Source organism: Brassica napus, chromosome A1, assembly GCF_020379485.1.
Source record: "Brassica napus cultivar Da-Ae chromosome A1, Da-Ae, whole genome shotgun sequence".
NCBI lineage: Eukaryota > Viridiplantae > Streptophyta > Magnoliopsida > Brassicales > Brassicaceae > Brassica > Brassica napus.
The window spans coordinates 27,409,108-27,435,805 of NC_063434.1; the positions used below are offsets into that span (position 1 = coordinate 27,409,108).

The 26,698-nt window shown below is 38.3% G+C and overlaps 7 protein-coding genes and 1 non-coding gene across 11 annotated transcripts; 5 read left to right on the forward strand and 3 right to left on the reverse strand.

The window, feature by feature from the left end:
• Nucleotides 1–21: 21 nt before the first annotated feature.
• Nucleotides 22–3,350, reverse strand: LOC106351482 (protein gar2). Of its 2 annotated transcripts, none has more exons than XM_048748589.1 (9): nt 3,173–3,350; nt 2,923–3,070; nt 2,626–2,726; nt 2,197–2,539; nt 1,115–1,904; nt 947–1,008; nt 742–848; nt 574–661; nt 22–485 (listed from the first exon to the last, which is right to left on the reverse strand). In XM_048748589.1, exons 2-9 carry the CDS (start codon nt 3,049–3,051, stop codon nt 210–212), a joined length of 1,896 nt encoding a protein of 631 aa, XP_048604546.1. In that variant the 5' UTR covers nt 3,052–3,070; nt 3,173–3,350; the 3' UTR covers nt 22–209. The 2 variants fall into 2 exon arrangements, with proteins under 2 accessions (XP_048604546.1, XP_048604521.1); XM_048748564.1 differs by having other exon boundaries at nt 2,923–3,074; nt 3,173–3,331.
• Nucleotides 3,351–4,307: 957 nt separating this feature from the next.
• LOC106351497 (zinc finger A20 and AN1 domain-containing stress-associated protein 5) lies at nt 4,308–5,333 on the reverse strand. Its single transcript, XM_013791293.3, has one exon. The coding sequence runs from the start codon at nt 5,071–5,073 to the stop codon at nt 4,603–4,605; it is 471 nt and encodes a 156-aa protein (XP_013646747.2). The 5' UTR covers nt 5,074–5,333; the 3' UTR covers nt 4,308–4,602.
• A 1,002-nt stretch (nt 5,334–6,335) lies between these two features.
• Nucleotides 6,336–8,506, forward strand: LOC106351507 (probable protein phosphatase 2C 38). 2 transcript variants are annotated; one of them, XM_013791301.3, is made up of 5 exons: nt 6,336–6,595; nt 6,690–7,100; nt 7,367–7,734; nt 7,828–8,064; nt 8,133–8,506. In XM_013791301.3, exons 2-5 carry the CDS (start codon nt 6,776–6,778, stop codon nt 8,364–8,366), a joined length of 1,164 nt encoding a protein of 387 aa, XP_013646755.1. In that variant the 5' UTR covers nt 6,336–6,595; nt 6,690–6,775; the 3' UTR covers nt 8,367–8,506. The 2 variants fall into 2 exon arrangements, with proteins under 2 accessions (XP_013646755.1, XP_013646760.1); XM_013791306.3 differs by having other exon boundaries at nt 6,337–6,595; nt 6,695–7,100.
• Nucleotides 8,507–9,851: 1,345 nt separating this feature from the next.
• On the forward strand, nt 9,852–11,251 carry LOC106351524 (DNA damage-repair/toleration protein DRT100-like). Its single transcript, XM_013791318.3, has one exon. The coding sequence runs from the start codon at nt 9,899–9,901 to the stop codon at nt 11,018–11,020; it is 1,122 nt and encodes a 373-aa protein (XP_013646772.1). The 5' UTR covers nt 9,852–9,898; the 3' UTR covers nt 11,021–11,251.
• Nucleotides 11,252–11,426: 175 nt separating this feature from the next.
• Nucleotides 11,427–12,955, reverse strand: LOC106381374 (nudix hydrolase 16, mitochondrial-like). Its single transcript, XM_048748899.1, has 4 exons — nt 12,610–12,955; nt 12,140–12,254; nt 11,992–12,075; nt 11,427–11,923 (listed from the first exon to the last, which is right to left on the reverse strand). The coding sequence occupies exons 1-4, from the start codon at nt 12,678–12,680 to the stop codon at nt 11,663–11,665; spliced, it is 531 nt and encodes a 176-aa protein (XP_048604856.1). The 5' UTR covers nt 12,681–12,955; the 3' UTR covers nt 11,427–11,662.
• A 1,877-nt stretch (nt 12,956–14,832) lies between these two features.
• Nucleotides 14,833–22,289, forward strand: LOC106351534. The gene is made up of 17 exons (XM_013791325.3): nt 14,833–15,170; nt 15,542–15,621; nt 15,777–15,827; nt 16,159–16,647; nt 16,831–17,088; nt 17,610–17,675; nt 18,073–18,252; nt 18,380–18,431; nt 18,517–18,801; nt 18,886–18,996; nt 19,195–19,392; nt 19,497–19,772; nt 19,878–20,489; nt 20,656–21,116; nt 21,210–21,270; nt 21,397–21,465; nt 21,583–22,289. The coding sequence occupies exons 1-17, from the start codon at nt 14,940–14,942 to the stop codon at nt 21,655–21,657; spliced, it is 3,555 nt and encodes a 1,184-aa protein (XP_013646779.2). The 5' UTR covers nt 14,833–14,939; the 3' UTR covers nt 21,658–22,289.
• A 207-nt stretch (nt 22,290–22,496) lies between these two features.
• LOC106381384 (dolichyl-diphosphooligosaccharide--protein glycosyltransferase subunit 4A) lies at nt 22,497–23,339 on the forward strand. Of its 2 annotated transcripts, none has more exons than XM_013821291.3 (2): nt 22,497–22,567; nt 23,141–23,339. In XM_013821291.3, exon 2 carries the CDS (start codon nt 23,141–23,143, stop codon nt 23,252–23,254), a length of 114 nt encoding a protein of 37 aa, XP_013676745.1. In that variant the 5' UTR covers nt 22,497–22,567; the 3' UTR covers nt 23,255–23,339. The 2 variants fall into 2 exon arrangements, 1 of the variants encoding a protein (XP_013676745.1); XR_002653176.2 differs by lacking the exon at nt 22,497–22,567 and adding an exon at nt 22,586–22,801.
• On the forward strand, nt 22,757–22,829 carry TRNAR-CCG. The gene has a single exon. It is a non-coding gene; the product is annotated as a tRNA-Arg (tRNA).
• Nucleotides 23,340–26,698: the final 3,359 nt, after the last annotated feature.

Here is a 26,698-nt window from a genome sequence, read left to right on the forward strand (position 1 = left end):
CCCATGAAAATGGAACAGAGATACTTGAAATACATTTTTATTGTTTTTTTTAATATCCATACAGGAAAAAAAGAACCATAAACGTCGTCAATAGGAGTATGATCGTAGAGAAGAAAACAAAATGAAAAAAAAAAAAATCCGATAATGCAGATGATAAAACTCATCTTCTTTTTTGGTTCCTAAGCTCTTATTGCTTCTCTTTTATCTCATCAGGCTGTTGCATTTCCGTTTGATTGAGAATCTGTTCGGACGTAAGTCATACTACGAGTACTTGGAGCTGCAGCAACGCTGTTGGTGCCAGTCTCAGCTGAATCACGTTTCCATTGCATACTCCTGGCTCCACCTCTAACAACAGAACGACCCCTAAATGCACCACCAGGGATACCTCTTCTGTAAGGTGAGGAGGCTCTTGCGTACCTTCCTGCTCGAGACCATGACATGCTCGACGCAGCCTCCTGTTGTTGTTCATTGCTTCCTTTCACAATCTGCATCCATCAGAAAAATACAAACTAAGACTCTTAACCATTCCTAAAGACTACCAAACACCTACATGAGATTTTCAATATTTTTTACCTTGAGAATCCGAGACATGAATGATGTACCGTCCAGAGATAATGCACTCTCTGCAGACTCTTTGCGCGTGAACTCGATATATGCTGATCTGCAAAAGGCGAACAACTTTGGTCACTTAAAAGCCTCTGGTAACTAAACTTTGCAAGGTCCCGAATGCAGATAACTTACCCACTTGGTTGCCCTGTCGCTGAATCTGTAACTATGACAGCTTTAAGCACTTCACCAAACTTGTTGAAATGCCTTGAAAGGCTATCCTTGGTGGCACCAAAATGAACCTGTTTTACGACCAAACCACACTCGAATTAATACAACCAATGAAAAACAAATTCGCTCAGTTTCAGTTCAGGAGTAAATAAAGAGTCACAGTCATTACATTGGCGACAAAGATTGTTCGAGACTTAGCATCTTCCAAAGGGCGGCTAGTAGATAATGTCCCTACAAATACCAGTATATCATGTTTAGACCAACTCATGAAGAAGAACTTAACCAACAGGAACCCAAGAAGTTACAATACCATGAATCTTTAAAAAAAAAAACTCACCAGGAACAGGTTTCTTAATCAATGAGTCTTCTTTCGCAATGGTAGCAGGTTTCACCGTTGATGATTCTGTGATAGCTTCACTAGATGTATATCTTTGCAGGCCCACACCTGGTACTTTCATCTGCTCCTCTAACTTCACTGTCTTCCCTGTATCTGCATTGCCAGAGAAACCTCCATTCTTCTGCTTGGTTGCAACTTCAGTAAAGTGATTTTGATAATTGGTCCCTTTAACTCTATTAGGGTCATCGACTAAACGATGCTGCAGACTTTTTGGATTGTTAATTCTGTTCCCAAGTGAAGAACTCGAGTAAGAGCCATTAACACTTGAACCGAGTCTGCTTGGCTGCAAGCCAGTGTCAAAAGTCGTCATGTTATCAACATACACTCCATTGTTGTCAAGACGCTGCGAGTATTGATGCTGCACCGGTTCCTGATCTTCGCTACGTTCTTCATTCTTAGGGGGGACTTCACCGAGTACCATACGTTGGTTCGAAGTTTCAGGAAAACCCGCTGAGTGGCTGATTCTGTCAAAGACGCTTCTCCCAGCTTTTGGATTCTTGGCACCTTCAGCTGCTTCGGCGACAGCTTTCACAACAGTGGCCATGGGATTCACGGCCTTCGCAACAGATCGGGTTTTCCGAGGTGGGTCCGGTTCAGATGAGTCTTGAGTCGATGCGGATACCACTGAGCGGAGACGTTTTAATGAGGGTTCAGTTGGTTTTGATGTACCCAGAGCATCTCGCATAGCGAACTGAAGCAGCCGGCTAGAAACAACAGGTTTAGCCTCCCTCTATCATAGAAGTCAAAGAAAGATCATCAGAGAACCATAACCACTATACGTACATTAGATTTACATCAGGATATGCATTAGAAGACTGACAAAAGGTAACCCAATCACACAAAGTCAAGAGTGCCTGAAGCAGAACGCAAAGGTACCCTCTGGCCTAAATTTGACTCTCAGAACATCTTCACAACACGATTTGACACCCATCCAGTTAACTATTTAAGCATATTTTTCAAACTTTCTACTCACAGGTACTAAGTGGTGATTGCTATTAAGCAGAAAATCACAAAATACAGACCTGTTCATTCCGGGAGCTGTCAGTTTTACTCCTTTTCCTATGGGAATGAGTCTTCGGAGACGGAGACCGTTTACCATGTCTTTCTCTGTGATCTTCCTTCTCGTAGTTATGAACTTTGTGAACCTCAGAACTCAGAAGAGGAGGAACGTCAGAAGCATTCGGCTGGGTTCTCCACTGTCTACTGCGCCGAGATGGTGCTCGTCCCTTTTCAGATTCGGAATCCATTTGCACTAGTGCCTTATCCTCATTCAGACTACTCACCAATGAGCTTCTCACGGTAGTTTTCTCAACCTGAGAACTAGTAAAGTATTCATCCATACTCTCAGCCAGATGATCCCACAACCTGTAAATACTCTCCTAGTGAGTTAAAATTTCTACAGAGAGACAACAAAACTTAGTTTTCACAAAGGGCAAGAGACATATACATACCAGGCCACAAAAGAATCGCTATCATCAGCAAGAAAGATCTTCAATTCATTCTTAGCTTCCTCTCTCCTCCTCCCATTCTTAAGTAACACTATCACATATTCCTATAAGCACACAAAAATATACATCACTGTCATTAGATTTCTAGGAAACTTGTTACCATCACAACACACTAAAAAACTCAGCAACACTAGCTAACAACAAAGAAGATGAATTAACACCATCAACGTGTAGAATCAATCACCAATCCAAGAAAGCAAATTATCATATTCAACCTCAATGATGAGGAAATAATCATACCACAAGAATGTCATCAGTGTAATCTCCCATGTACTCCTTCAGCTTAACCTTCACTCTCTCTTTCAACTTCACAACTCCTTCCTCACTGAAATCACCATTGAAGGTCCGATCATCATCGTCGCTTCCCATCGAGATCGTATCAAAAAACCTAACTTTTCCGTCGCAATGACACAACACGAAAACAACAAAATCAGTATAAACCCTAAGACACGCGCGAGATTCAATTCGAGAACGGAGAGATTTAAACAACCTCTTGGTCTGTGGAGATGTTTACGGTTTGGTTCTCTGTCTGTCGGGGAAGAATCCAAAGAGCAACTCTCTCGCTCGATCCCTGATTAAGGGATTTGGCTTCGGCTTCGACAGACGGAGCGAATTAGACAGAGAGAAATTGAACAAAAATAAATAAAATTACAAGTCCTTTCGTAAAATCTTTTATAAACACAACACACGGGAGGTTTATGCTCATAATGGGCTGGGCCTAAATTTACTGGGCCGAATCTATGTGTGCTGTTCTACCGTGCCATACTAGTTCTTTTTGGGGTAAAATTGTGTATGATTTAGTTGCAGTTACTGCTTTTTGTTTTGTGGTTGAAATAAAATAATAATAACGACGGAATGTTTATTCTACAAAGGTACTTGTTGGATCAGAGGCAGTCAGTTATTAAAGGTTTCTATATTAATTTTCTCTTTACAAATTTGGAAACTTATTTCTACGTAAATTATTCCTAAAATTTTGGGGCTATAGGCCTATGTTTCATTTAGCTCTATGCTTATGTCACCCCTATGTTGGATCATAGTGACAGTTACAGAAAGAATGTCCTATTAAATGAATCAGTTTACATTTTGTTTTACCAAACTACAAGTCGTATATATGAGAGATATATGCATGCGATTACGTTTTGGAATTGAGGAAGGTCGAAGACAACTTGTACAACATTCCCACCAGTTGACTACTCGCCTCTCTTTCCAAGTTGATGTTTGACATTTTAATTAACTTCCAACCAACTTGTGTAATTGCATTATTTGTTAGGACAAACGACGAGGCCCAAGGAATAAGACTTTTCACATATGGTTGGAGTAACACATTGGTCACTTTTATTTATTGTATAATAACGATAGTTGCATGATATAATAAAAATCTCTTCTTCGTCTTTTCGCGGGATATTTCTTGTGTGATTCACATGATACTGCATCACACAAAGATATTAAGTTAATAAACGAAATAAAATTATTAGCATACAAGTCAATCATGTTGTTGGCCGCTCTTCTATACGCCAAGCAAAGTTGTCGAGAGAAATTGGGCTATAGTGAGTTGTGACGCACAATGGACTAGTATATAAACATTTGATAAAGTAGCACACGAAACCAGAGACACGTTACCTAAATTACCAAAAACACCCTTCATTTCTACCGAATCTACAATACACATGCCACTCGACAACTTTGTCTTGAATTCGTAAAGCCAAACAATAATTAATCATACACTAGAAAAAGAAGAAAAAAAAAAAAGAAAGAAATAAATTTTGGGTTCAGATTTTAATCCAGCAGAGAATCTCTATGATCTTTCATTACAAACAGACAACATCTAACCGATGTCTCCGACTCCGAGCTTCTGTCTTAACGGACCTTTTTGCTTGAACCACCATAAGTTTTCACGATTGAATCGATTTGAATTAAACGTTAAACTTTGACCATCTTCGCCGCCTTGACGACAGGATTCTCTCTAGCGATCGCCTCGCGTCCGGCGGTTTTGTAGTCGTAGCTGCACTCGTGGCGATCCGAGTAACGGTGCTCGGCGCAGAAAAGGTCGCCGCACCGGCATCTGAACCCGGTCAAACCGACCTTCTTCCGACAGCCGGAACACCGGTTTATCGTCTGTTGGTCTCTCTTAACCGGGTCGATCTCCCTGGGACGAATCACGACCTTCGCTGGCGTGGATCGGAGGTTGACGGATCTGGCTGATCTCTTCAAGATCGAGGTTGAGTCTACGCCGGCGGCGGCGACGGAGGCGTTGAAACATTTCTGACACATGTTGTTGGTCGCTGGATTCGCTGTAACGCCGCAGTTGTTTGAGCAGAGCGTCGGGGTGGTGGTGGTCAAGGTTTCGAGGACCTTGAACTCCGTCTCTTCCTTCTCCGTTCTCTGCGCCATGTATATTGTTTTTCACGTTCTCCGGCGAGCTTACGAATTGAGAATAGAGAGAGAGAGAGAGAGAGAGAGAGAGAGAGAGAGAGAGAGAGAGAGGAAATGAATGGAATATGAGCCTCAGAGAGACGCGTTTCCAACTCTTATCGTCTCTCTCCACCACCCCCCACTTTCCGTCGTCTGGTTGTAAATTACCTAATTGTCCTGTCCACTTTAATTAGAGGATGATTTAAATATTGCATCACAATCATTCTAGAATGCCTTATGACACCCTACACCGGCCAATATGTCGTCTCTTTCATTTTCATTTCATTTCTGATTTTCTTTGACTATACTCTATTACTATTTATTATAATTAATATATGAGGGGATATGGACCAAGTTGTTTACAATTTAGCAATTTACAAATCATCTATACTATTAAAACAGAGATATATTGTGGATATGAAAAATATACTAGTTCTCAATTCTCGCCGGAGATAAATAAATCATACTGATGCATTAGAGGTGCTAGCTAAGATCAGAAAACATACATATGCTGTGTATAATCCGTTTTTTAAGGTAATTTATAGTTTTTTAAAGAGTTTTATTTTAGAAAGTACAGACATAATTTTAAATATATGAGACTATGCTGGTTAATACCGGTAGAAAAAAACTGACATGTGAAGGTCTAGGATTCTACGTCCAACATGGCAACATGCCAAATTGCAGACAGCAGATATTAAGCTTATATAAAAATTATAATTTTAAGATGTATATGGTTTGCATTGTGTTGTTAGGCTGAGATAGAAAATGTGCCATGGTTTACTGGTTTAGGCAGGCCGGGCTTTAAGGGTATGACAGTGGGGGAAATTAATACGGCACATGGCCCATCTATTCTTTGAACCGGGCCTGTGTGTTAAGTGTAAGTGTTCAACTACAATAGTCTTATTTTTCTTGACTATGCCCTCCAAAGTCCAAAGTGTAACTATAATCTTCAAAACTTGCACTATTTAATCATATGATTAATTTCTGATCAAACAAAAATCATGATTATTTTGTAGTGAAAATTTTCAAATATTAGCATTTCAATCATTTAACGACTACAAACGGCTTATTTTATACTTAAAGTTGTTTTAAAAATGAAAACAAATATCTAAATTAGTAAAAGAAAAAATTATTAATCTTGAGAAATAGAGAAACATATGCTAAATTTAGGAGAAAAAACTGCCTAAAAAGCCGGGTTGTTTGTGAGGTCAATGGCCTAAACAGCGAAACTCGAAAAACAAATGGAGAAAAAAAGTAATCGGAAACAGAAAATTAAAAAAAAAAATCAAAAATTAAAAAGACAGAAAATACAGAGAAATCAAACCCCCAAATATGGAATTCAGACAGAGTCGCAACTAGATTTGTCAATCTCTCTTCCCCCTCTTTCTCCTGTAAATCCAATCGGAGTTACGATCTTTCCCCTCGCATCGTAACTCCTCATCAGAAAACAATCTACTTCCCGATCTCGATCTTGATCCCGTCTTCACGGTCTAACAAAAAGGTATTGTTTGATCCAGTTCTGTCTGATTCCAGACAACGATCCGTTGTTATTGAGTTTATGTAAGAGATTTTTATTTTTATTTTTTTTTGGTTAGGGAAGGAGGAATAGCAAGTTTTGATCTGTTGGGTTTTTAAAAAAAGTTTATATCTTTGGATGAAAGTGAAGCTTTGAGGAGGGGTTATGGTATCAGAGACTATATTGCGGATCGTAGCACCGTGTTGGAGAAAACCTTCTGTGAAGGGAGATCATTCAACTAGAGGAGATGTTAATGGAAGGTGTGATGGGCTTCTTTGGTATAAAGATTCTGGTAACCATGTTGCTGGAGAGTTTTCAATGTCTGTGATTCAAGCTAACAATCTTCTTGAAGATCATAGCAAGCTTGAGTCTGGTCCCGTTAGTATGTTTGATTCGGGTCCTCAAGCTACTTTTGTTGGTGTTTATGATGGTCATGGTGGTCCTGAAGCAGCTCGGTTTGTTAATAAACACCTCTTCGATAACATCAGAAGTAAGTAGTATGTGGTTGTCTTTGCTTTGTGCGTTGACCAATGTTTGAGAAATCGCTAGGCGGTGGTTAGGCGTTTTATAGAGGATTAATGTTTACGAGGACGCCTAGGCAGATTTTTTTTCAAACATTTAAACCAATTTTTTTAAAAATTGTTTTGAAAAAATTGTTTCATTCAATCTTATAGAGGATTAATGTTTATGAGGGCGCCTAGGCGCCTTCTAGACCGATTTTTAGAACACTAGTGTTGACACTTTCTCTTGATGCAGAGTTTACGTCGGAGAATCATGGAATGTCTGCATCTGTCATAACGAAAGCGTTTTTAGCTACGGAAGAGGAGTTTCTATCTCTTGTGCGGCGGCAATGGCAGACAAAGCCTCAGATTGCTTCTGTTGGAGCTTGTTGTCTGGTAGGGATCATATGTAGTGGATCTTTGTACATTGCTAACGCGGGAGACTCTCGGGTTGTGCTAGGAAGATTGGAGAAAGCATATAAAATTGTCAAGGCGGTTCAGTTATCTTCTGAGCACAACGCAAGTTATGAATCTGTGAGAGAGGAGTTGCGGTTGTTGCATCCTGATGATCCTCAGATTGTGGTCTTGAAGCACAAAGTATGGCGTGTCAAAGGTATTATACAGGTAAAAAAAAAAACGTTTTGTGTCTTTGAACATCCTCACTTTGAGAAGAGAAGCATAGAAGATTCTCTCTTTGATACCTTTTGTTTCTTGAAGGTGTCACGGTCAATAGGTGATGCTTACTTGAAGAAAGCAGAGTTCAACAGGGAGCCACTATTGGCAAAGTTCAGAGTGCCTGAGACTTTCCATACACCGATCCTTTTAGCAGAGCCTGCAATTACAGTACACAAAATCCATTCAGAGGATAAGTTTCTCATATTTGCATCAGACGGCTTATGGGAGCACATGACCAATCAGGAAGCTGTTGACATTGTGAACACTGGCCCTCGTAATGTAAGACTCTTTGTTTCTTTCTCTTTTTCTTTTCCTCTTCATGTTGATTGAGACGTGTGTATGTGCAGGGGATTGCGAGAAAGCTCATAAAAACAGCTCTAAGAGAAGCAGCAAAGAAGAGAGAAATGAGATATTCAGATCTTAAAAAGATTGACAGAGGAGTGAGGAGACACTTTCATGATGATATAACAGTCATTGTTGTGTTTCTTGATTCACATCTCGTTAGTAGAAGTATCTTACGCCGACCTCTCATCTCCATCTCAGGCGGTGGTGAATTGGCTGGACCTTCTTCTACCCCTTGACTCCCATTTCACCACAATCTATAATATATTATTCTATATATTCAACATATCCACTATATATAAAACACATTGCAGACACACTTCAAGTTCCTTCTCTTTTTTTCTTTATATATAACAAAAAAAGAAAACCTTTTTAACTCTGTTTTCTATTCATCCTAAACAAACAAAATGAAGAGTTGAAACATCAATGTATAGGTCTGAGTTTATTATGATAAAAGAGATATCACTTGTTGGAATGATATTTATTACTGAATGCCTCATCTACTATGCTTTCTTTTGTTGTCTTGTGAAATGTATTATCAACATGAACGTAAACGAATATGTTAATGATACGTTAGAGACAGGTAACTATTGCAAATTCGTCTTTTGTGCGCAAGACAAAATATATTGCTTTTCAAGGTCTGAGAATTCAAATGAATCTTGTCAGCACAATTTAACTAGCTCTGAAATATAATTGAAAACAGTTCCAGGTTTAAAGTTCTTCCAACAGCTTCAAAATTTAGACAATAGTAATAAAGACTGCTCCATGAAAATGGATCTTGCACCCTTGGCATGTGATGGGAGTTGAATCATGTCATAACTAAGACAACGTGAGCTACGAGATTTAGGTCATAAATGCTGGAGAAGCTAAAATAATATTTTCTCATCAAGGTTATATGTGAAAATAGTTTTTTTTTGTTTTAATCAAATATGTGAATATAGTTATTAGTAAAAGGTTACACGTAAAATATTAGTATAAGGACTAACTAGATCAACTGCAACAGATGTTGATGATGAATCAGGCCTAAGAAATTAGAAGGAGATATAAATGAAGATCAGAGCCTCTAGACACAGGAGGAGATGCTTAAATGCTTCTGGTAGGACCACATGAGTCACATGTAAAAGTATTTATGGTGGCCCAACCTCATTACTTATTTTTATTAAAATGTTGTCTCTAATAATTAGTACATTATCAAACATAATTAGTCATATAATGCTTTGTTGATGTGAAGTTTTGGAGTTTCTGCAATAGAGAGATCATCAATTCATCATGATTGCTCTGTAACATGGGAAAATATCTTGGGAAATAGAAAGTTAATTCTCTATAATCCATGCATGGATCTCATGGCATTGTATACTCCATTTAGTATATGCAAATAATCACAATTTATTTTCGCTTTATATTCTTAAATTACGATTAAATGTTAGTAGTATTTCTGTAATATCAACTAAATTTACAAATATTATGAAAATCATTGAATTACAAATTAACAAGAACTTATCTTTTACGGGATCATTGTTGAATACTCTGAATAGATCAAATATTTAAAGTAAAAACTGACATACACACATGATCCTCCTCTTTATGCTTAAAAAAATAAATATACATTTGTAAAGTTAATATACATAGAACAATAGTAGTAACACGCACATGCCCATGATACCATGCACATGCAATCTCTCTCTTTTCTTCCCTCACCATTTCTATATAATCCAATATTGACATAACACCACTCTCTTCAGTCTTCACCATCATATTATTTATTTCAAAAATGACAAAGCTGTTGGCATCGCCGCTTAGCTCATTATTACTCGCCGTCGCTTTCATCTCAGTCATCACCGTCGTCCGATCATGCTCCCCTACCGATCAGACAGCTCTCAACGCGTTCAAGTCGTCACTAAGCGAACCAAACCTCGGCATCTTCAACACTTGGTCCGAAAACACAGACTGTTGCAAGGGATGGTACGGTATCAGCTGCGATCCGGACACGGGTCGGGTCACTGATATTTCTCTCCGGGGCGAATCCGAAGACGCCATTTTCCAAAAAGCAGGCCGGTCCGGTTATATGTCCGGTTCGATTGACCCGGCGGTTTGCGACTTAACCGCTCTTACTTCTTTCGTCCTCGCTGACTGGAAAGGAATCTCCGGCGAGATTCCTCCTTGCGTAACGTCCTTAGCTTCTCTCCGTATCCTCGACCTCGCCGGGAATAGGATCACCGGAGAGATTCCAACGGATATCGGCAAACTCACCAAACTCGGCGTTCTAAACCTCGCGGAGAATCGGATGTCCGGCGAGATTCCGTCGTCGCTGACGTCACTCTCCGAGTTGAAGCATCTTGAGCTGACGGAGAACGGAATCTCCGGCGAGATCCCGGCGGATTTCGGATCGTTGAAGATGCTGAGCAGGGCGTTACTGGGCCGTAACGAACTAACCGGGTCACTTCCAGAGTCGATGTCCGGTATGGACCGGTTAGCGGATCTGGATCTATCCAGGAACCATATCGAAGGTCCGATACCCGAATGGGTGGGTAACATGAAGGTACTCTCTCTTTTGAATCTCGATTGCAACTCGCTAACCGGTACAATCCCCGGTTCGCTTCTCAGCAATTCCGGTTATGGTGTTTTGAATTTGAGCCGAAATGCGTTGGAAGGATCCATACCCGACGTTTTCGGATCCACCACCTACTTCGTGGCGCTTGATTTGTCTCATAATAATCTAGCGGGTCGGATCCCTGATTCGCTTTCGTCAGCTAAGTTTGTGGGCCATCTTGATATCAGCAACAACAAGCTTTGTGGGCCGATTCCAACCGGTTCTCCTTTTGATCACCTTGAAGCGACGTCGTTTAGTGCAAACGAGTGTTTGTGCGGTGGGCCTTTGATGAAGGCATGTTAATAAGTAAACGATATGATTCCGGTTTTGCTTAACCGGAGGTTTATCAAGTTCCTTGTTGCTCTCGTTCCATATTGGTTTAACTGTTTATTTATTACTCTTTCAAATTATAAGTGCCACCGGTAATCTGTTCTGTTGGCTACGAATTGCTGCAATGGTCCAATCTGTTCCCCGGTGTATGGAATATGGTAGCACATGTTATAGATCTTATATGTTATATCATTTGTTCAAGAACTCTTAGATGCATTACAGCACTTAATTGATAATGATGAAACAGAAAAAGCCAAGACATTGTGGTTTTCACCCAACTGAAGTTCTAATGAAAATTTAGAAATCAATATATACATTATAACAAATTCATAATAAACATCTCAATAATGATTGACAAAAAAAAAACAATACATCTCAATCATGTAAAAGCAGCTAATAGTCATATTAGAACATCTTAATTATGAATTAGGCTAAACACGATTGTTATGAGCTGTCTTTCTTTTCAGAATTATTGAAAATAATGAAGACAACTGTGAAAGAGAAAACAATTGAAACTCCTATGTTTCCCAGTCGCAAGATTCTCCATGCACATGACTTTAAAAAAAAAAGAGTAAAAACAAAACCAAGTTCAGAGTTTTTATGCACACTTAAACTTCAATCTTCATCTCCTTTGCCCATCTTCTCCTTATGCCATTTACAGAATCCATCAACCAAGGCATCCTTCATCCACGCGTGCCTGCAATTCTCTACAGCTTCTCCAATTGTAAGCCATGTCCTCGTTCTAGTCTTCTGTTCCGGCCAAGTCTCCAGCTCTTCCTTCACATACAAGGCGTACATTGCAGCTTTACATAAACCTTCTGGGCTACACTCATCTTGGTGCGTTTTGCTCTTGAACTCATAGTCTCCCAAAAAATCCTGCAAGTAGTCACATTTTTACACATTCAGCAACCAACAAACAAAGGGGAAACACGGTGGGGGCTTACCATAAGAATCCCACGGACTCCTGCTTCTTCCACAGCTTCCCTTACTGCAGCTTCTTTGACTGTTTCATCATTCTCCCATCCTCCCTATATATACAATCACATATGTCAAGATGAATCAAAAGCAAGAAGAAATTGTAGTTGCTGGTACCTTGGGAAACAAAAGTCCCGGTCCACTAGATGAGCTGATCATCAACACTTGAACTACTTTCCCAGATTCGGAACTAGCATTTTCGTCAGAGTTTATATACCTAAAAGGAATACACCTGCAAACGCGTGACGTTAAACATAAAATTGAACAACTAAGACTCAACAAAATCATGTAACCAAGACCAAAACAAAGTCTAAAAGCTTGTCAACACTACAAAAATCCTAATTCCACATCTCTCCTTCCTAAATAAAATGCATGAATCTTCTCAAATTCAGACAAGAACACAACGCAGTAGAATCTTGCGTATAGGAACAAAAAAATAAAATCAAAAACCAAAGAAAAATCCCAACTTTTATATACCCATCATGCATGATCATAGATTAGCCTCATGGATGAGAAAGAATCACATTACAAACCAAAGCATGAAACTTTAAGACAAAAAACATATGTAATAAAAGGTGGATCAGTACCCAGCTACGAGACGCGAGCCATCCTTGTACCGTTGCTGGAGCCGACCCGTACGCGCGACCAAATCACACATCACCACCACCACCACCGAGATAACAAACTATACAGCTAGAGAAGAAAATTCGAATTGTTGGCCATCAACATGAAGGAAAAAAAAAACAATAATCTTCACGCCTCTTTTGGATACCCCCACGAATGCGACTCTTCTACCTCCACCATTGCTGCTTCCTAAGATTCCAACGGTCCAGAAGACATCTCCCCATTGATCTAATCTGACGGCTAGGGTTAGATCTAGGGTTCCCTACTACATACACAACTCTGATTTGTATTTTTTTTTTTTGCTTTCTTGTTTTGGGTCAAAAATAATAAAATATTATTTTATCGGGCCAGTAAGGGAAGAAGCAAACCGAGAGCGCGAAGAACGGATCTGCAGCGTCAGCTAATCACGTGGGCTATGGGACCAATTACTGGGCCCATTGTGTTTCCGTTTACACTTCTATGCTTTGTTTGGGCCCATTGAAAAAAAAAAAAGCTTCTATGATGCTTCTTGAGAGGAATGGTCCTTTGTTTGGGCGGCTGGATGAATCATCTTCTTTCTTATTTTGTTATGTCTCAGTTTCGGCTAGGTCTTTCATTCATGCGCTTTAAGATTGTATAGTTACTATAGTCATGTTTGCTATCATGTTGAAGGTTTATTATAATGTTAATTGTTTTTGCTTCTATGTTTTTTTGTTTTTTTCGTAGAACCAAATATAAAAGTTTTACTTTTTGTTAAAATTAAGAAAATCTATAAAAATGAAATTTAAAAATCGATCTTTTGTAAATGAAAGTAGTATGTTATTATAGTTATATATGATAGTTTGTCTTTTAATTGATACATAAACCTTTCATGGCTTATCTTAATTACAAGTTGTTAATAATTGTTAAAATCTGATCATGATAATAGCTGAAATATGGAGCCGTAGATGTTAGTTTTTATAAGAAAAGTAAACTACATATATCATTTGATAATATAAAAAATTAATATGCTCCAGATTTTTGTTCAAATCATTTGTATAAATCGCTAAATAAAAGTTAAAAATATATTTTTATTTTATATTTAGATTTAGTGATTATGATTTAGAGTTTAATATTCACGGGGTGGGATTTGAATAGAAATTAAGGTTTAGTGTAACTTAGTGATATTTTGGTCAATCTTTTCTTTATGTACTAATTTTGTCATCACAAAATATATTGTGCTATCTAACTCTGTCCTTTTTATGATATGAATCTTGGTCTTTTTGAATAAATTTTCTATTTAAATCGATATTTTATTAATTTATTATTTAATGGTCAGCTGTGTTATTTTCAGTATTGGTATTATGTGGCTTAGTTGTTTTTATCGTAGTTTCACTTGCATGAATTATATAAATTTTTGGTAAAACATGTTCATTGTAGTCGTGGACGCTAAAGTACGCGTTGATACAAGAAAATGTTAATTGGTTCAATTCGACTTTATGGATATGTTTTCTAGATCCCAAATAACACATTTAGGAGCATTTTGAACATCAACAACATCAACGATTTCATCTAGAAGGATGACATGCCAAGGAGTCCGAGTAATATGATCCTAAAGCATAAATAAAATTCAAACATTTACATTTTGATTTATATTTTATTTTTAAAGCAAATTGCATTAATTAAAGATATAACATCATACATTTGTATACAAAGAAAAAAAGCTAAAACATCATATATTTGTATACAGAGTGAATAATATTTATGAAGTAATTTTGCTGATTTGTCATATTTTCATAATTTTAAGTAATTTTGATTATTTGTCATGTTCTCATTAATTTGTATTTATCATATTTTAATTAGTTTTAATTGAATCATTAATTCAAATATAATCTATATTATTATTTAAAATTTTATTAAACAAGTAGGAGTAAGGATTTGTTCAACGAAATATTGATATTTTTTCTTATTAATAATACACAGTGATAAGACACATGGACAATACAGAGGAATTTTGCTGATAGCATAAAATTTTTTTTTGCTGATGTTTTAATTTATCCAGTGAATCGAATGAAGGTGATTGGATAATCATCAAAAGCTTTCATATTGATGTTTGATTTAAATTTTGAACATTTAAATTAATAAGATATAAACTAAAAAAATATCAGTAAAACAATTGGGATCAATAAAACGAAAGCGCTTGACAGCTCATCTCTGTGATGTGAAAGACACGACGTAGCCAGCAAACATTAACCCAAATCGATAACAGAAAAAAAAAAAAAAGTCTTCACTCCGCGCAGCTAAGAGTGGCGCTTCTCCGGCGAGATTTGATTCAATGTCTTCCTCGTTCACCCCCGGTCAGAATCACAGCCCCGGAAGCTCCCGGCTGCTCCAGCTCGGGGTCGCCGGCTCCGCCTCCCGCCTTAGATCTTCTTCCTCCAAGAAGCCCCCCGAGCCGCTGCGCCGAGCCGTGGCGGATTGCCTCTCGTCCTCCCACCCTCCGGCTACGTCTCACCACGGCGCGATCCCTTCGATAGCACCGTCCGAAGCTCTTAGGAATCTCAGGGTATGGAATTGGCTTCTCTCTCTCTCTCTCGTCTTTGGAGCTGATAGATCCTGTTTGAGATGTGTTATGAGAGGCTAACGTGATAGCAAACTCCATTGATAGATCTTATTGGTTTTCGATTGAATAGTAACAAGATAGGAGTCGCTTTTCGTTAAGTAGTATTGATGCTGCAGTTGATTCTTGAAGCTAGGAAGGTCCTATTGTTGTTTCTGAAGCCACTGGATTTGAATCCCAGATGTGATGGATAAGGCGTGGTTTGGTTGTTATCTATGTTGTTGGCTTAGTAGGACCATTGTAATTGCTTGGGAATAGTTTTATGCGTCTATGGGAAGTGTATGTATGAGGCTTACACAATCACTTGCTGGTTACAGGATTATTTATCAGCCACTGGCACGACTGACCTGGCCTATAACATGCTTTTAGAGCATACTATAGCAGAGAGAGATCGCAGGTGATTTTACTCTTGACCCGGCTACATGTGTATTTGGTTCATTCATGATAATGAGACTATGGTATAAGATTTAAGCCTTAGGAATCTAAATGTTTCTCAATATCATGGTTTTTTTAAACAATCGTTTTTGCTAATGTTCAATCACTTTTCTGCAGTCCGGCTGTGGTGACGAGGTGTGTGGCATTACTGAAACGGTATCTCTTAAGGTAATATAGTCTAGTCGAATAACTTGATTATTTTCATTTGCTTCTTTGAACTAGCATCTCTTTCATTTATCAAAGCCCCCCCCCCCCCCCAGCTCATCCTTCTTACTATTACCATTATTTCTGCTCCGTTAATGGGGATTGTTAAGTTTGGTTAATTATTTAGTAGATTATTTGAATATGGAGGGGACATAATGGCTGTTGAGGCGTAGAGATTTAGTGTTTTTTTTTGCCTATATTATGAGGGTTGTCTGCAGTATCAAACAGGTCGTCCAGTGTTTTCCATGGATTATATTTTTACATTATAATGATCCTAGTTGTTCCTACACTACAGATATAAGCCTGGGGAGGAGACACTACTGCAGGTCGATAAATTTTGCGTGAACCTGATTGCTGAATGCGATGCTAGCTTGAAGCAAAAATCATTGCCTGTTTTATCAGCACCAGCGGGTGCTTCTCCTTTACCTGTGTCCAGTTTTGCTTCTGCAGCTTTGGTGAAGTCATTGCATTATGTGCGTTCTCTTGTGGCACTACATATCCCAAGGCGATCCTTTCAACCGGCGGCATTTGCCGGAGCTACTCTTGCATCAAGACAGTTATTGCCATCTCTATCTTCTTTGTTGAGCAAATCATTCAATTCTCAATTAAGTCCTGCAAATGCCGTAGAGTCTCCTCAGAAAAAGGATGCTGCAAATCTGTCTGTTTCAAACTTGTCAAATATTGAAGAATTTAATGCTATGGAAGACACTGAGTACATATCATCAGACTTACTGAACTGGCGTTGGGTTGGGGAGCTCCAGTTTTCATCAGCTTCTTCTGAAAGGTACGTCGTACAAGGTTTTTTCTACAAATGTTCAAACGCACCTTTGCCTCTTTTCTTGACTATAGACGCAACACGTTTGTATCTTACTAGAAAACTCTAATTCAATTACTATCACAAGAAATTCCTTCGTTGCATGGTAATAGTACTTGGCTATCACTGAATGAATTTTCTCTGCATGGTTAGCGAACGCCCTGTGAATCTCCAAGACATGAACAATTGTAATCTCTTGGAAGTTGGTGCTGCGGGCCTGCTCGTAGGAGATATGGAAGCTAAAATGAAGGGCCAACACTGGAAATATTTTGGTACCGCAGAGATGCCTTACTTAGAACAGCTGCTGCAGCCAGCATCAGTCACAATGATAACAAACTCAGCCTCAGCTCGTTCCCATTTGAGAGCGATAACAGCTTCCAAACGCACTAGAACTGGCCCTCAGCAGATCTGGTATGTATTATCTTGTGTTTTTTTCTGAAGTAATTGCAAAGTGATGGCTTAGGATTATACTTGCATTTTCTACCTTGCAAGCTTTCGCATGATTCCAAGATTTCAGTAGTGATTAAAATTATTTCCCCTAGAACAGATGCCAGTTGTTAATTGTGATAATGCAGTTGAGGCAAAAACATGGATTTTAAATTTTGATTTAAGGGGGTTTTCTGAAATGGTACTTTTGGAAACCAGCATGGTTTTGATTACAAAAATCCTCCATTTGATGTTAAAAAAACTCATGACCCGTCTGCATTGTTTGAGATTGTTGTACAACTGACAGAACGGCATTTCCGGATCGTTTCCAAAGAATCAAATAAATGGTGCTATTTAAAATATATATCTTTTCAGGGATTACAGTTTTGCATGATTGGACCTAATGAGGATGATGTTTTGGAAATTATTATTATATTAAAGCGTAACAACACGCTGCTTTGAAATTTAGTGTGAGTTCTTAGATTGAAGATTTGCATGATCTGCAGGGATGATTCCACAGTGAGCACATTTCGTCCACGTGCCAGACCACTTTTTCAGTATCGTCATTACAGGTAAAAAATGGATATCTTTATGATCTTTGGGTCCTTCATTTACTAAATACTAAGGCTGTGTCAGTAAGGTACTAAGGTTTCCCTTTTCAACATCTAAGAGACTAAGATAATGCCTAATATTAGACTAAGGTTTGAATCGGTAAGCGACTGACAAAGAGCTGCGAGTTGAATAAACTCTTAAGGTTCACTGTAAATTATGAATTGTTTGAGACTTAAGAGTGCCTCCTCCACTGTTGTGTATGTGCATGATGCAGCAAGCCGTTTGCGTAAATAAGTGTATTTTGTTAGCTGTTGTGAATGAAAAGGGATTATCTGCATGGAAGCATCTTTCTGATGCAAATTTTAACTTTCGTCTCTATCATAACAAATGACTATCGTTCCCTGCACGATTTTGCAGTGAACAACAACCACTGCGCCTAAACCCTGCCGAGGTAGGTGAGGTGATCGCTGCTGTTTGTTCCGAGGCATCATCCACCCCTTCAAATCCAATGACCGTATCACCCCAACTAAATAGCAAGACTGGGAAGCCGTCAATGGATGTGGCTGTGAGCGTCCTGATAAAGCTTGTAATTGACATGTACGGTTTGTTACACTGCAGCCAACCTAATTGCGTCGTCTCATTAAGATTTCTAGTTATCCTTTCCTCCCTTTTATTATTGTTGACAAACTTATGGTACTAAGTTTTGAAAACTTCTCTTTTTTAGGTATGTCTTGGACGCTAGAATTGCTGCTCCTCTTACTCTGTCCATGCTCGAGGTCGGACTTCTAGTCAGATACAGTAGTATTGTGATATTTACACTGCTTGCTAACTGTTCTACCCATGCGTACAAATTTATTTCAGGAAATGCTATGCTCCACAAATGCAGCTTGTAGGATTCGAGTATTTGATTTAATTCTTAATTTAGGAGTTCATGCACAACTGTTAGAGCCAAAGATAAATGATAATGCTACAACCATTGAGGAAGAATACGCCCAAGAAACATTTATCGATAATGAAAACAAGATGCTGCTTCAAGGGTCGAGAACGAAAGACTTGCCTAAGATGTCAAGCACTTCTTCAGCTATTGAGAACTTTGAGTCTTGGATATTAAAAATCTTATTTGAAATTCTACTTCTTCTTGTTCAGGTATCGTACTCTCTTCTTGCTTCTCTGTTTGATGTCAAATCTAGAATTTTGTTGGATTTTATACCTTCAAAATTGTTTTCGTAGGTTGAGGAAAAGGAAGAATCCGTTTGGGCATCTGCTCTCAGCTGCTTGCTATATTTTGTCTGTGATAGAGGCAAAATACGAAGAAACCAGCTAAATGGTCTTGACATAAGGGTATGTTAGTTCTGTGAGGCTGAATATTTTCTTTGCCTTCTGCTGTGTGGATGATTCCTTGTCTCATTACCCTCCTCTCATTTAGATTTGTTTTATTGATATTTTTATGTGATCTGTGTTTCCGGCTGCATGCTACCATTACATTGGCTCCTATGCTAAGTTGTGCTTTCTGACGAGCCAGTCACTTTCCTGAATCAGGTTATCAAAGCTCTTCTGGGAACTAGCAAAAGGAATTCTTGGTCAGAAGTTGTTCATTCCAAGCTTATTTGTATCATGACAAACATGTTTTATCGATCTCCAGAACTAGATGGCTCTACCAAAGCAACTTCAAGAGCCTCAAATTTTCTTGTAGAACAGGTCGATCTGATTGGTGGCGTGGAGTTCATTTTCTATAAGGTACTACGAATATATACTCAGTTCTTTCTCAGAAACCATTTAAACAGATACTTTGAGCCTCGATTATTTTCTGTTAGATTGAGGGATTCATCTTATTGATACAGTACTCTTTGGCGACAACTAGAGAGGAAAGAAGAAATCTCTACTCGGTTTTATTTGACTACGTCCTGCATCAAATTAATGAGGCATGCTCAGTTGCTGGTCTTTCTGAGTATACTGATGATGAGATTCAGCCTTTGGCTATTCGACTTGCTCTTGCTGATGCACCTGAAGCTTTCTACATTTCTGTTAAGCTTGGTGTTGAAGGCATAGGGGAAATCCTGCGAAGATCAATTGCTGCAGCATTGTCCGGGTTCAGCAACAGTGAACGTCTAAACCAGGTAGGTTGGCAACATAATTTTTTTCTGAGGGTCTGATTAAGTGTCTTCGTTTATATTGTTTGCCAGTCAGAGCTCTTTTCTAACTTCCTTTTTCCTTGCTCGCAGCTTTTGGCAAATATAACAGAAAAATTTGACACGATAATACGTTCTTTTACTCACTTGGACATAGAGTTTCGGCATCTCAAACAGCTAACCAAATCGCACAAGTTCATGGACAGCATTCAAGAATTAAGAAATGATATTAGGATGCCAGTGAATCTAGCTTGGGCTACTTTACACTCTCTTCTTCATTCAGAAAGAGCCACATACCGTCAAAATGGATATATCTGGTTGGGGGATCTTCTGATTGCGGAAATTAGTGAAGAGGGTGGTGGAAGTATATGGCTGAACATAAAAGATCTGCAGCAAAAGATTGCCCTCTGTGGTGCCTCGGACTCTATGATTACTTCTGATATACCTATTTCCATACAGCTTCTGTGTGGACTCTTGAAATCAAGGAACAGTGTTATAAGATGGGGTTTCTTGTTCATTCTGGAGAGGCTTCTTATGCGTTCCAAGTTCTTACTAGATGAGAATGAGACACAGCGATCAATTGGTGCTAGTCAGGATCAGAAAGACACACGACTAGAGAAAGCAAACGCTGTTATAGACATAATGAGCAGCGCTTTGTCTTTGATGGCACAAATAAATGAAACGGACCGGATTAATATCTTAAAGGTACACATTCGTGGAACCCTTTTGTTTGCTCCTTTATTTTGCTTTGTCAAATGTCTTATTAAAGGTCACTCTAAAGCTTGCTGATATTTATCAGAAATATATGTTCTTATTGGAATTTTTACAAGTTCTAATTTATCTTTGTCTTCTCTCTGTTGTTTCCATGCAGATGTGTGACATTCTTTTCTCGCAATTGTGCTTGAAAGTTCTGTCTCCTGATGATGAAACAGCCCCCAATTCTGCTGATAGAAATAGCAAATCCGAAACTTCCCATCGTAACAGCTATAAAGAGAATATGGATGATGCTGACACCAGGCCTCGGTACAACAATGTCCCTGTTTCAACGTGCGAGACAGCGTCAATGGCGGCAATGCTTCTTCGCGGGCAAGCCACCGTCCCTATGCAGCTGGTTGCGCGTGTTCCAGCGGCTTTGTTTTATTGGCCCTTGATTCAACTAGCAGGTGCAGCAACTGACAACATTGCACTCGGTGTCGCCGTTGGAAGCAAAGGAAGAGGAAATATCCCAGGGGCAACCTCTGATATTCGAGCCACCCTGCTATTACTTCTGATCGGTAAATGCACAGCGGATACAGTTGCTTTTCAAGAAGTTGGTGGAGAGGAGTTCTTTAGGTGATTCATCGACTCTTCCATACTTCAAAACCCAGTTGATTTATATGTTCAACATGTTTCATGGCATTTACGAACTTATATTTATCTATGCAGGGAACTCCTGGATGATACTGACTCAAGGGTGGCTTATTACTCTTCAGCCTTTCTACTAAAGGCAAGAAAATTTCTCAAACTCACAATTTTGATTTTAAAAGACATTCATACAACTAAAGAAAAACCAAGTTTTCAAAAAAAAAATTGTTCATCTTTTGCTCACTGGTTAAAGTTTGGGTTATTTCAGAGGATGATGACGGAGGAACCAGAAAATTACCAAAACATGCTTCAGAAGCTTGTCTTTAAGGCTCAGCAGGTAAATGCTATTTTGATCATTTAGAGTGCGAAGTCATAGAGCCTCTCAAATATCAATGAGCTTTTTTCTTTTTCTTTTTGTGTGTGCCACAAATAATAGTATTCTTGTGTTGTGCAGAGCAATAATGAGAAACTGCTGGAGAATCCATACCTGCAGATGTGTGGTATACTCCAGCTATCAAACGAGCTTTAAGTCTCCAGTTTATTACATATGGCCTCTGTAGGTTCCTCGGTTTCACAAAATCCCAGAGAGTTACTTTAGCACCACCCTGCAGCAAAAAGAAGAAGAGAGAGTTTAGTGAAAGTAAAAATCAATTCATAGATACTGGACTCGTCGCTGAAAGTAGCAGGGGGGAATCTGCAAGTGGATTCTTGTGTGACAGATACTGTGGCTGAGATCTGAAGAAAGTTGTTGATAGTAAAGCGTGTTGGCTGAAGGGATAATCTGGAATGTGATCATATGAGTCATCCGCCTTCTCCTTTTTCCGCGGGAATGGCGCGACTTTAAGGAACTTACAGAAACACTAAGCATCTGATAACTGCCGCATGTGATTTTTTTTTGACCTAACAAACTGAATATATATTTTTTTCTCTTATGCTCTTATGTGTGTAAAATTAGCAAAATCATGAACAGAGGCTACAGTTCCAGAAATTTTATTTTTTCATGGAGCTTAGCTTTTGTACAGAGTCTGGAACAAAACCAATTAGGGGTTTGTATTGTGTAGAGAACTAGAGATAGTGAAGCTTGTTGGCCTTTGGTTGTCGAATGTTTTGCCTTTAAAATGGATATGTGAAAGTGTGAACCTAACCAGTTCCTTTTCTTCTTGTTAACTCTGGCTGCCATTGTTTCGTTAAGAGATGTTTTTGTACATGTTTTATGATGTGTATATGTACGAAAAGCCTGAATGATACACTGCTCTGAGTAAAACGACTACGTTTGTGAAAAGGCCAGTAATTTCGTAATGGGTCAGGCTTGTTTCGTAGCAAAGTAAATAAAAGAAGAGAAACCCTCAGACATCGAGACTTTCTGAGATCCAACAACAATCGCGTCTGGTTCCTGGAGATCTGATCATTTTCCCACCGATTCACCGTCTGATAAAAAGGTAAATCTACCCATTCTTTCTTCGGAGATCTGGTTCCGACTAGTGTGTTTGTTTTTGATCTGCTCACTCTCAGTCTTAGTTTGTGTGGTCCTTTGAATCTGTCTCTGTCGATGAGAACTGTCAATTTTCTCTTGTCGGATTGTGTTTTTGGGTTTTAGGTGTTTTGAATCTCAACTTTTCATACAATGTGATCCCATAGCGGAGTGGATATCGCGTTAGACTCCGAATCTAAAGGTCGTGGGTTCGATTCCCACTGGGATCATCTCTTTTGCTTGTTTTTTTTTTCTCTGAGCTTAATAGTAGTATAATCAATTTTGTTCTCTTAGCAATGATCAATTGGATTTAGGTCTAGCTCTCGTTGGGTTTATGGAGCTAAGCTCCCGTTATGATTTGAAATGAATTTAGTGTAGTTAACACATTTTATTCCTCTTTGCAATCAATATTAGGCTACTTTTGACTCATGTTTGCAATTTCTCCTAATCGACTCTTGTGTGAACTTTGTGTTTTGTTTGTTGTTTATTGGTGGAACAAGACTTGTTTCGCCTCAAATGTTTTTGATTGTGTTGGTTGCAGATGATTGATGATCAAGATTTGGGGTTTATAGTCAATTCTCTTGGCATCTTCATCTTCGGATTGGTAATTGCTTATCATTACGTAGCTGCTGATCCCAAATACGAAGCCACTTGAGTGAATGTATCTTTAGATTATGTAAGGCTTTATAGTTTATATATGTTTCAAACTGAGAAGAGAATAACAAAAGTCTTTGTTTAGATGAGAACGTTGTCAAAAGATGTCCCTAATCCCTTTTGCACCTTTCTTTCAGTTTTCGTTTTCAAATTTTATTGTCATGTTTGATAAATTTACTTGCAAGCCTGAGCACCAACTCTCCGATGAAGTAATCACCACGTTATTACTTCACTGATCATAGCACCAACTCTCCTATCTAAATATATGGTTTTAGGTTGTATCTGACATTCATTGATCAGAGCATGTTAAACTATTTGCACACCCGACCTTAAATAGACGTGATTGATTACATATGGTGTCATTAACAATTGAATAAAACCATATTGAGCTAAAATCAAGACACTGAATCATATTACGTTCCCACAAAGTCACAACCAGAGACACTTTGTCACTCAACGATTTTTGTTCTAACGTGATAAGTTCCGATCTCCTAACGAATGAAATATGTTTCATGATTCATATATCATAACATAAACTCAAACGTACTACATCTTATACAATAAAGTAGGGTATACTCTCTCCTCCTTCCTCCACGTCCTTAAGGAGGGTGGGGCTTTTGTTGCCACGTGTCGCAACATAAGAGCAGTTCTGATTTCCAAGTAATGCGGTTTTTCTAATGACACACATATTCAAAATGGACTTTTGTTATAATTTCATTTTGAGCCCAATCTTTTAGCCCACTCCACTGAACAGCCCACATGGAATTAGGTTTCTCCTTCCTTCCTTCTTCCTCTTGCGGCTGCGACCTCCCCCGAAGAAATTCTACAGAAATCTAACGCTCCCTTTGATCTCCGTAACGTCTCACCAATCTGTTAATCCGTTCTTTACTCTGAGTTTTTCCTTGATTAATCCACTCCTCCACTTGAAGCCTTCGATCTACCTTTTCATTTTCCACTGTAACCGCCTGAAGCTCAACTATAAATATTGGACCTTCCTAGCATGCACAATTCAACTCAAATAAGATCCAGAAACATACTTTTTCCTAGCAACCGATTCCGATGGCGACTTCATACACTCTCCTTGCCGAGTTCAATAACAACTTCGACTTCTTCCACGCTTCTTGCCGACTTGGATGAGAAGGTAACTCCGATGAACTCCATCTTCTCTTTATTGTATAAGATAAGATAAGAGATTTATGCATTGATTATGACTGAATGTTTACAGTCTGATTATTTGGCATTGTGAAACAGTCAACGCTTTTCCTAGGGACCGTGAATACCAACCGACTCCGAAGCCTCTATGAATATGGCTTCTTTGCAGCTTCATTTCTTTGAATTTAAGGCTGGACGGTGTAGACAGTGGGTTGAGCCGTTGACGCAAGGCTTATACGTTTCTGGAAAGCACACGGTTAGGATTGTTTAAGTAGGGCTGTCTAAGAAACACTGCTATTATGAATATCTAAAACCGCAACAAACTATTATTGACCCATTTGTTTATGTCCAGATATCCTAGGAGAAGTGAAAGGATTCCTTTGCACTGCAAGGTTGAGGAAACTGATAATAGACGTCCTGAAGTGTTAACGTAAATTGAAAAGAGGATTCTTATCATTCACCTGCGCAGCATGCAATGATGAGAACGCCATTGGAGTTGTAAGGTAATAAATTTTGAATACACTATCGACCATTATTCTAACCGCTAACTAGGAGAGCCTTTTCCATGTTACCTATCTCATTGTTATTGTCTACTTGTCTCTGTAATTATTCATAATGAACTTTTTCATGGTGTATTAACTACAGATGGTCCACCACTCCATGAGGATGGACGCGCCGGAAAAAGGCCTGTAATGCTTTATTTCCCACCTTTGAGAGTTGCCAAATGGAAGTCCACTCTGCTGCTACTTGGTATTGTCTTTTCTAAAGTTTGAATAAATTGTATAGGGTTTTACATCTTATTTTACGAAAACTATTGCCTTGACAGTTTTAAATAATATTTGCCTTTCATGCAGCTCATTATCTGTTGTTGTTGTAAAGTAACCTTGGTTATCTCACCGGTTATATGGTTCCCCGCAGGAGCACTGCAAACATCATGATTTGAACCTAAAAACTTATATTTTAATCAGAACTCACAGTATTTTAAGGTTTGGAATCTGTGTTAAGGTTGCTGGTAGTGGGCCTGTGAGCTGATTGTTCTGTAAGCTCATAATGTGTCCACAAGTTGGAACATCAAGAAAAATGTACGAAAAGACAAAACTGGAATGTGAAACACAAAATTTTATGAGTCTTACAAATACAAAGTGTCCAGCTGCATGAGTTTAGAGACTGAGAAGGGTATGTTTCCATATAACAGATTATCAAAGGAATGCCTAACAATGGATCGGAGCATATATATCTCATATATAAAAACATTAAAGATATGTTTTATAAGTAAGACTTACAGATAAACAAGAGAAGCACAGTTTCTAATCTCATATGAAATTTGACTGTTTAAAATCATCTCAGCAAGTAGATATACGAAAGCCAAAGTCGACACACTAACTTGACCAATGACAAGGACAGTCACAGTTATAAACATCATGGTTCTTACAGCATTATTACATTTACCTGTCATGTTTCTCATCTTGATCACCGCCGATTTTTTATTCAAGAAGAAAATAAGAATTACGTAGGAATAGGATTAAATCACACATGAAACTGAATAAAGTCACTTCTACCTACATTCTTTGATGTAACAAGTGGATACGTTATAATTGTTATTATACTTACAATTCTACATGTTTGAGGCTGAAGCGATTGTTAAAAATAGTGGCATGTAATTTGAGAATGTCTCAAGGCTTATAAAGAAATATTACGATAAACTCGGGTACTTTTAGAATATTAAATTTTTTTTTATTAGAACCATTACATTTACACATATTTTCCTTTTTAAAGTTATATATTCTGGATAAGCTATCCTGGGAAAATAGTCAATTCAGTTTCGAAAAATGCTAAACCATGATTAAAAAATCCACTTACTGGATTCAAAATATTTTGACAAATTATTTAACCGTCCACAAAGAAGCTCCTAACAGATTACAAAGAATTTATTATCTTCATTCAAACACGATAATCACAAAACAAACACATGTATTTACATGTTTTCCTTTTAGAGCATCAATTTTACTTTATGTTTTAAATTCACTTATATTTACTTTAGTGCAAAATCAGCTATATATTATTTTTATTGAATTGATTAGTAAAAACCATTTATGATATTTTTCTTTGACCTAAGAAACTTCAAAACATAGCAATACATTATTATAACTAACCATTTTCAAATGGATTAAACAAACAATTTTGAACTTATTAGAAAATAGAACATATGAATCCGGCGCGTAGCGCCGGAATATCACTAGTTCATAATGTTATTGCCAATTACATTATGAAGGTTGTAGACAAGATAGAGATA

What these genes read in the sequence shown, in the direction of transcription:
- LOC106351482 (XM_048748589.1), bottom strand. Translation starts at nt 3,051, where the DNA reads ATGGGAAGCGACGATGATGATCGGACCTTCAATGGTGATTTCAGTGAG. An exon ending in ACAGCTCCCGGAATGAACAG is followed by an intron (nt 1,905 to 2,196) that starts GTCTGTATTTTG and finishes CTTCTATGATAG; the next exon opens with AGGGAGGCTAAACCTGTTGT. An exon ending in TCATGTCTCGGATTCTCAAG is followed by an intron (nt 486 to 573) that starts GTAAAAAATATT and finishes TGATGGATGCAG; the next exon opens with ATTGTGAAAGGAAGCAATGA.
- LOC106351497 (XM_013791293.3), bottom strand. Translation starts at nt 5,073, where the DNA reads ATGGCGCAGAGAACGGAGAAGGAAGAGACGGAGTTCAAGGTCCTCGAA.
- LOC106351507 (XM_013791301.3), top strand. Translation starts at nt 6,776, where the DNA reads ATGGTATCAGAGACTATATTGCGGATCGTAGCACCGTGTTGGAGAAAA. An exon ending in CCTCTTCGATAACATCAGAA is followed by an intron (nt 7,101 to 7,366) that starts GTAAGTAGTATG and finishes CTCTTGATGCAG; the next exon opens with AGTTTACGTCGGAGAATCAT. An exon ending in TGAACACTGGCCCTCGTAAT is followed by an intron (nt 8,065 to 8,132) that starts GTAAGACTCTTT and finishes GTGTATGTGCAG; the next exon opens with GGGATTGCGAGAAAGCTCAT.
- LOC106351524 (XM_013791318.3), top strand. Translation starts at nt 9,899, where the DNA reads ATGACAAAGCTGTTGGCATCGCCGCTTAGCTCATTATTACTCGCCGTC.
- LOC106381374 (XM_048748899.1), bottom strand. Translation starts at nt 12,680, where the DNA reads ATGTGTGATTTGGTCGCGCGTACGGGTCGGCTCCAGCAACGGTACAAG. An exon ending in CGGGACTTTTGTTTCCCAAG is followed by an intron (nt 12,076 to 12,139) that starts GTACCAGCAACT and finishes TTGTATATATAG; the next exon opens with GGAGGATGGGAGAATGATGA. An exon ending in GAGTCCGTGGGATTCTTATG is followed by an intron (nt 11,924 to 11,991) that starts GTAAGCCCCCAC and finishes GACTACTTGCAG; the next exon opens with GATTTTTTGGGAGACTATGA.
- LOC106351534 (XM_013791325.3), top strand. Translation starts at nt 14,940, where the DNA reads ATGTCTTCCTCGTTCACCCCCGGTCAGAATCACAGCCCCGGAAGCTCC. An exon ending in AAGCTCTTAGGAATCTCAGG is followed by an intron (nt 15,171 to 15,541) that starts GTATGGAATTGG and finishes TGCTGGTTACAG; the next exon opens with GATTATTTATCAGCCACTGG. An exon ending in CTGAAACGGTATCTCTTAAG is followed by an intron (nt 15,828 to 16,158) that starts GTAATATAGTCT and finishes CCTACACTACAG; the next exon opens with ATATAAGCCTGGGGAGGAGA.
- LOC106381384 (XM_013821291.3), top strand. Translation starts at nt 23,141, where the DNA reads ATGATTGATGATCAAGATTTGGGGTTTATAGTCAATTCTCTTGGCATC.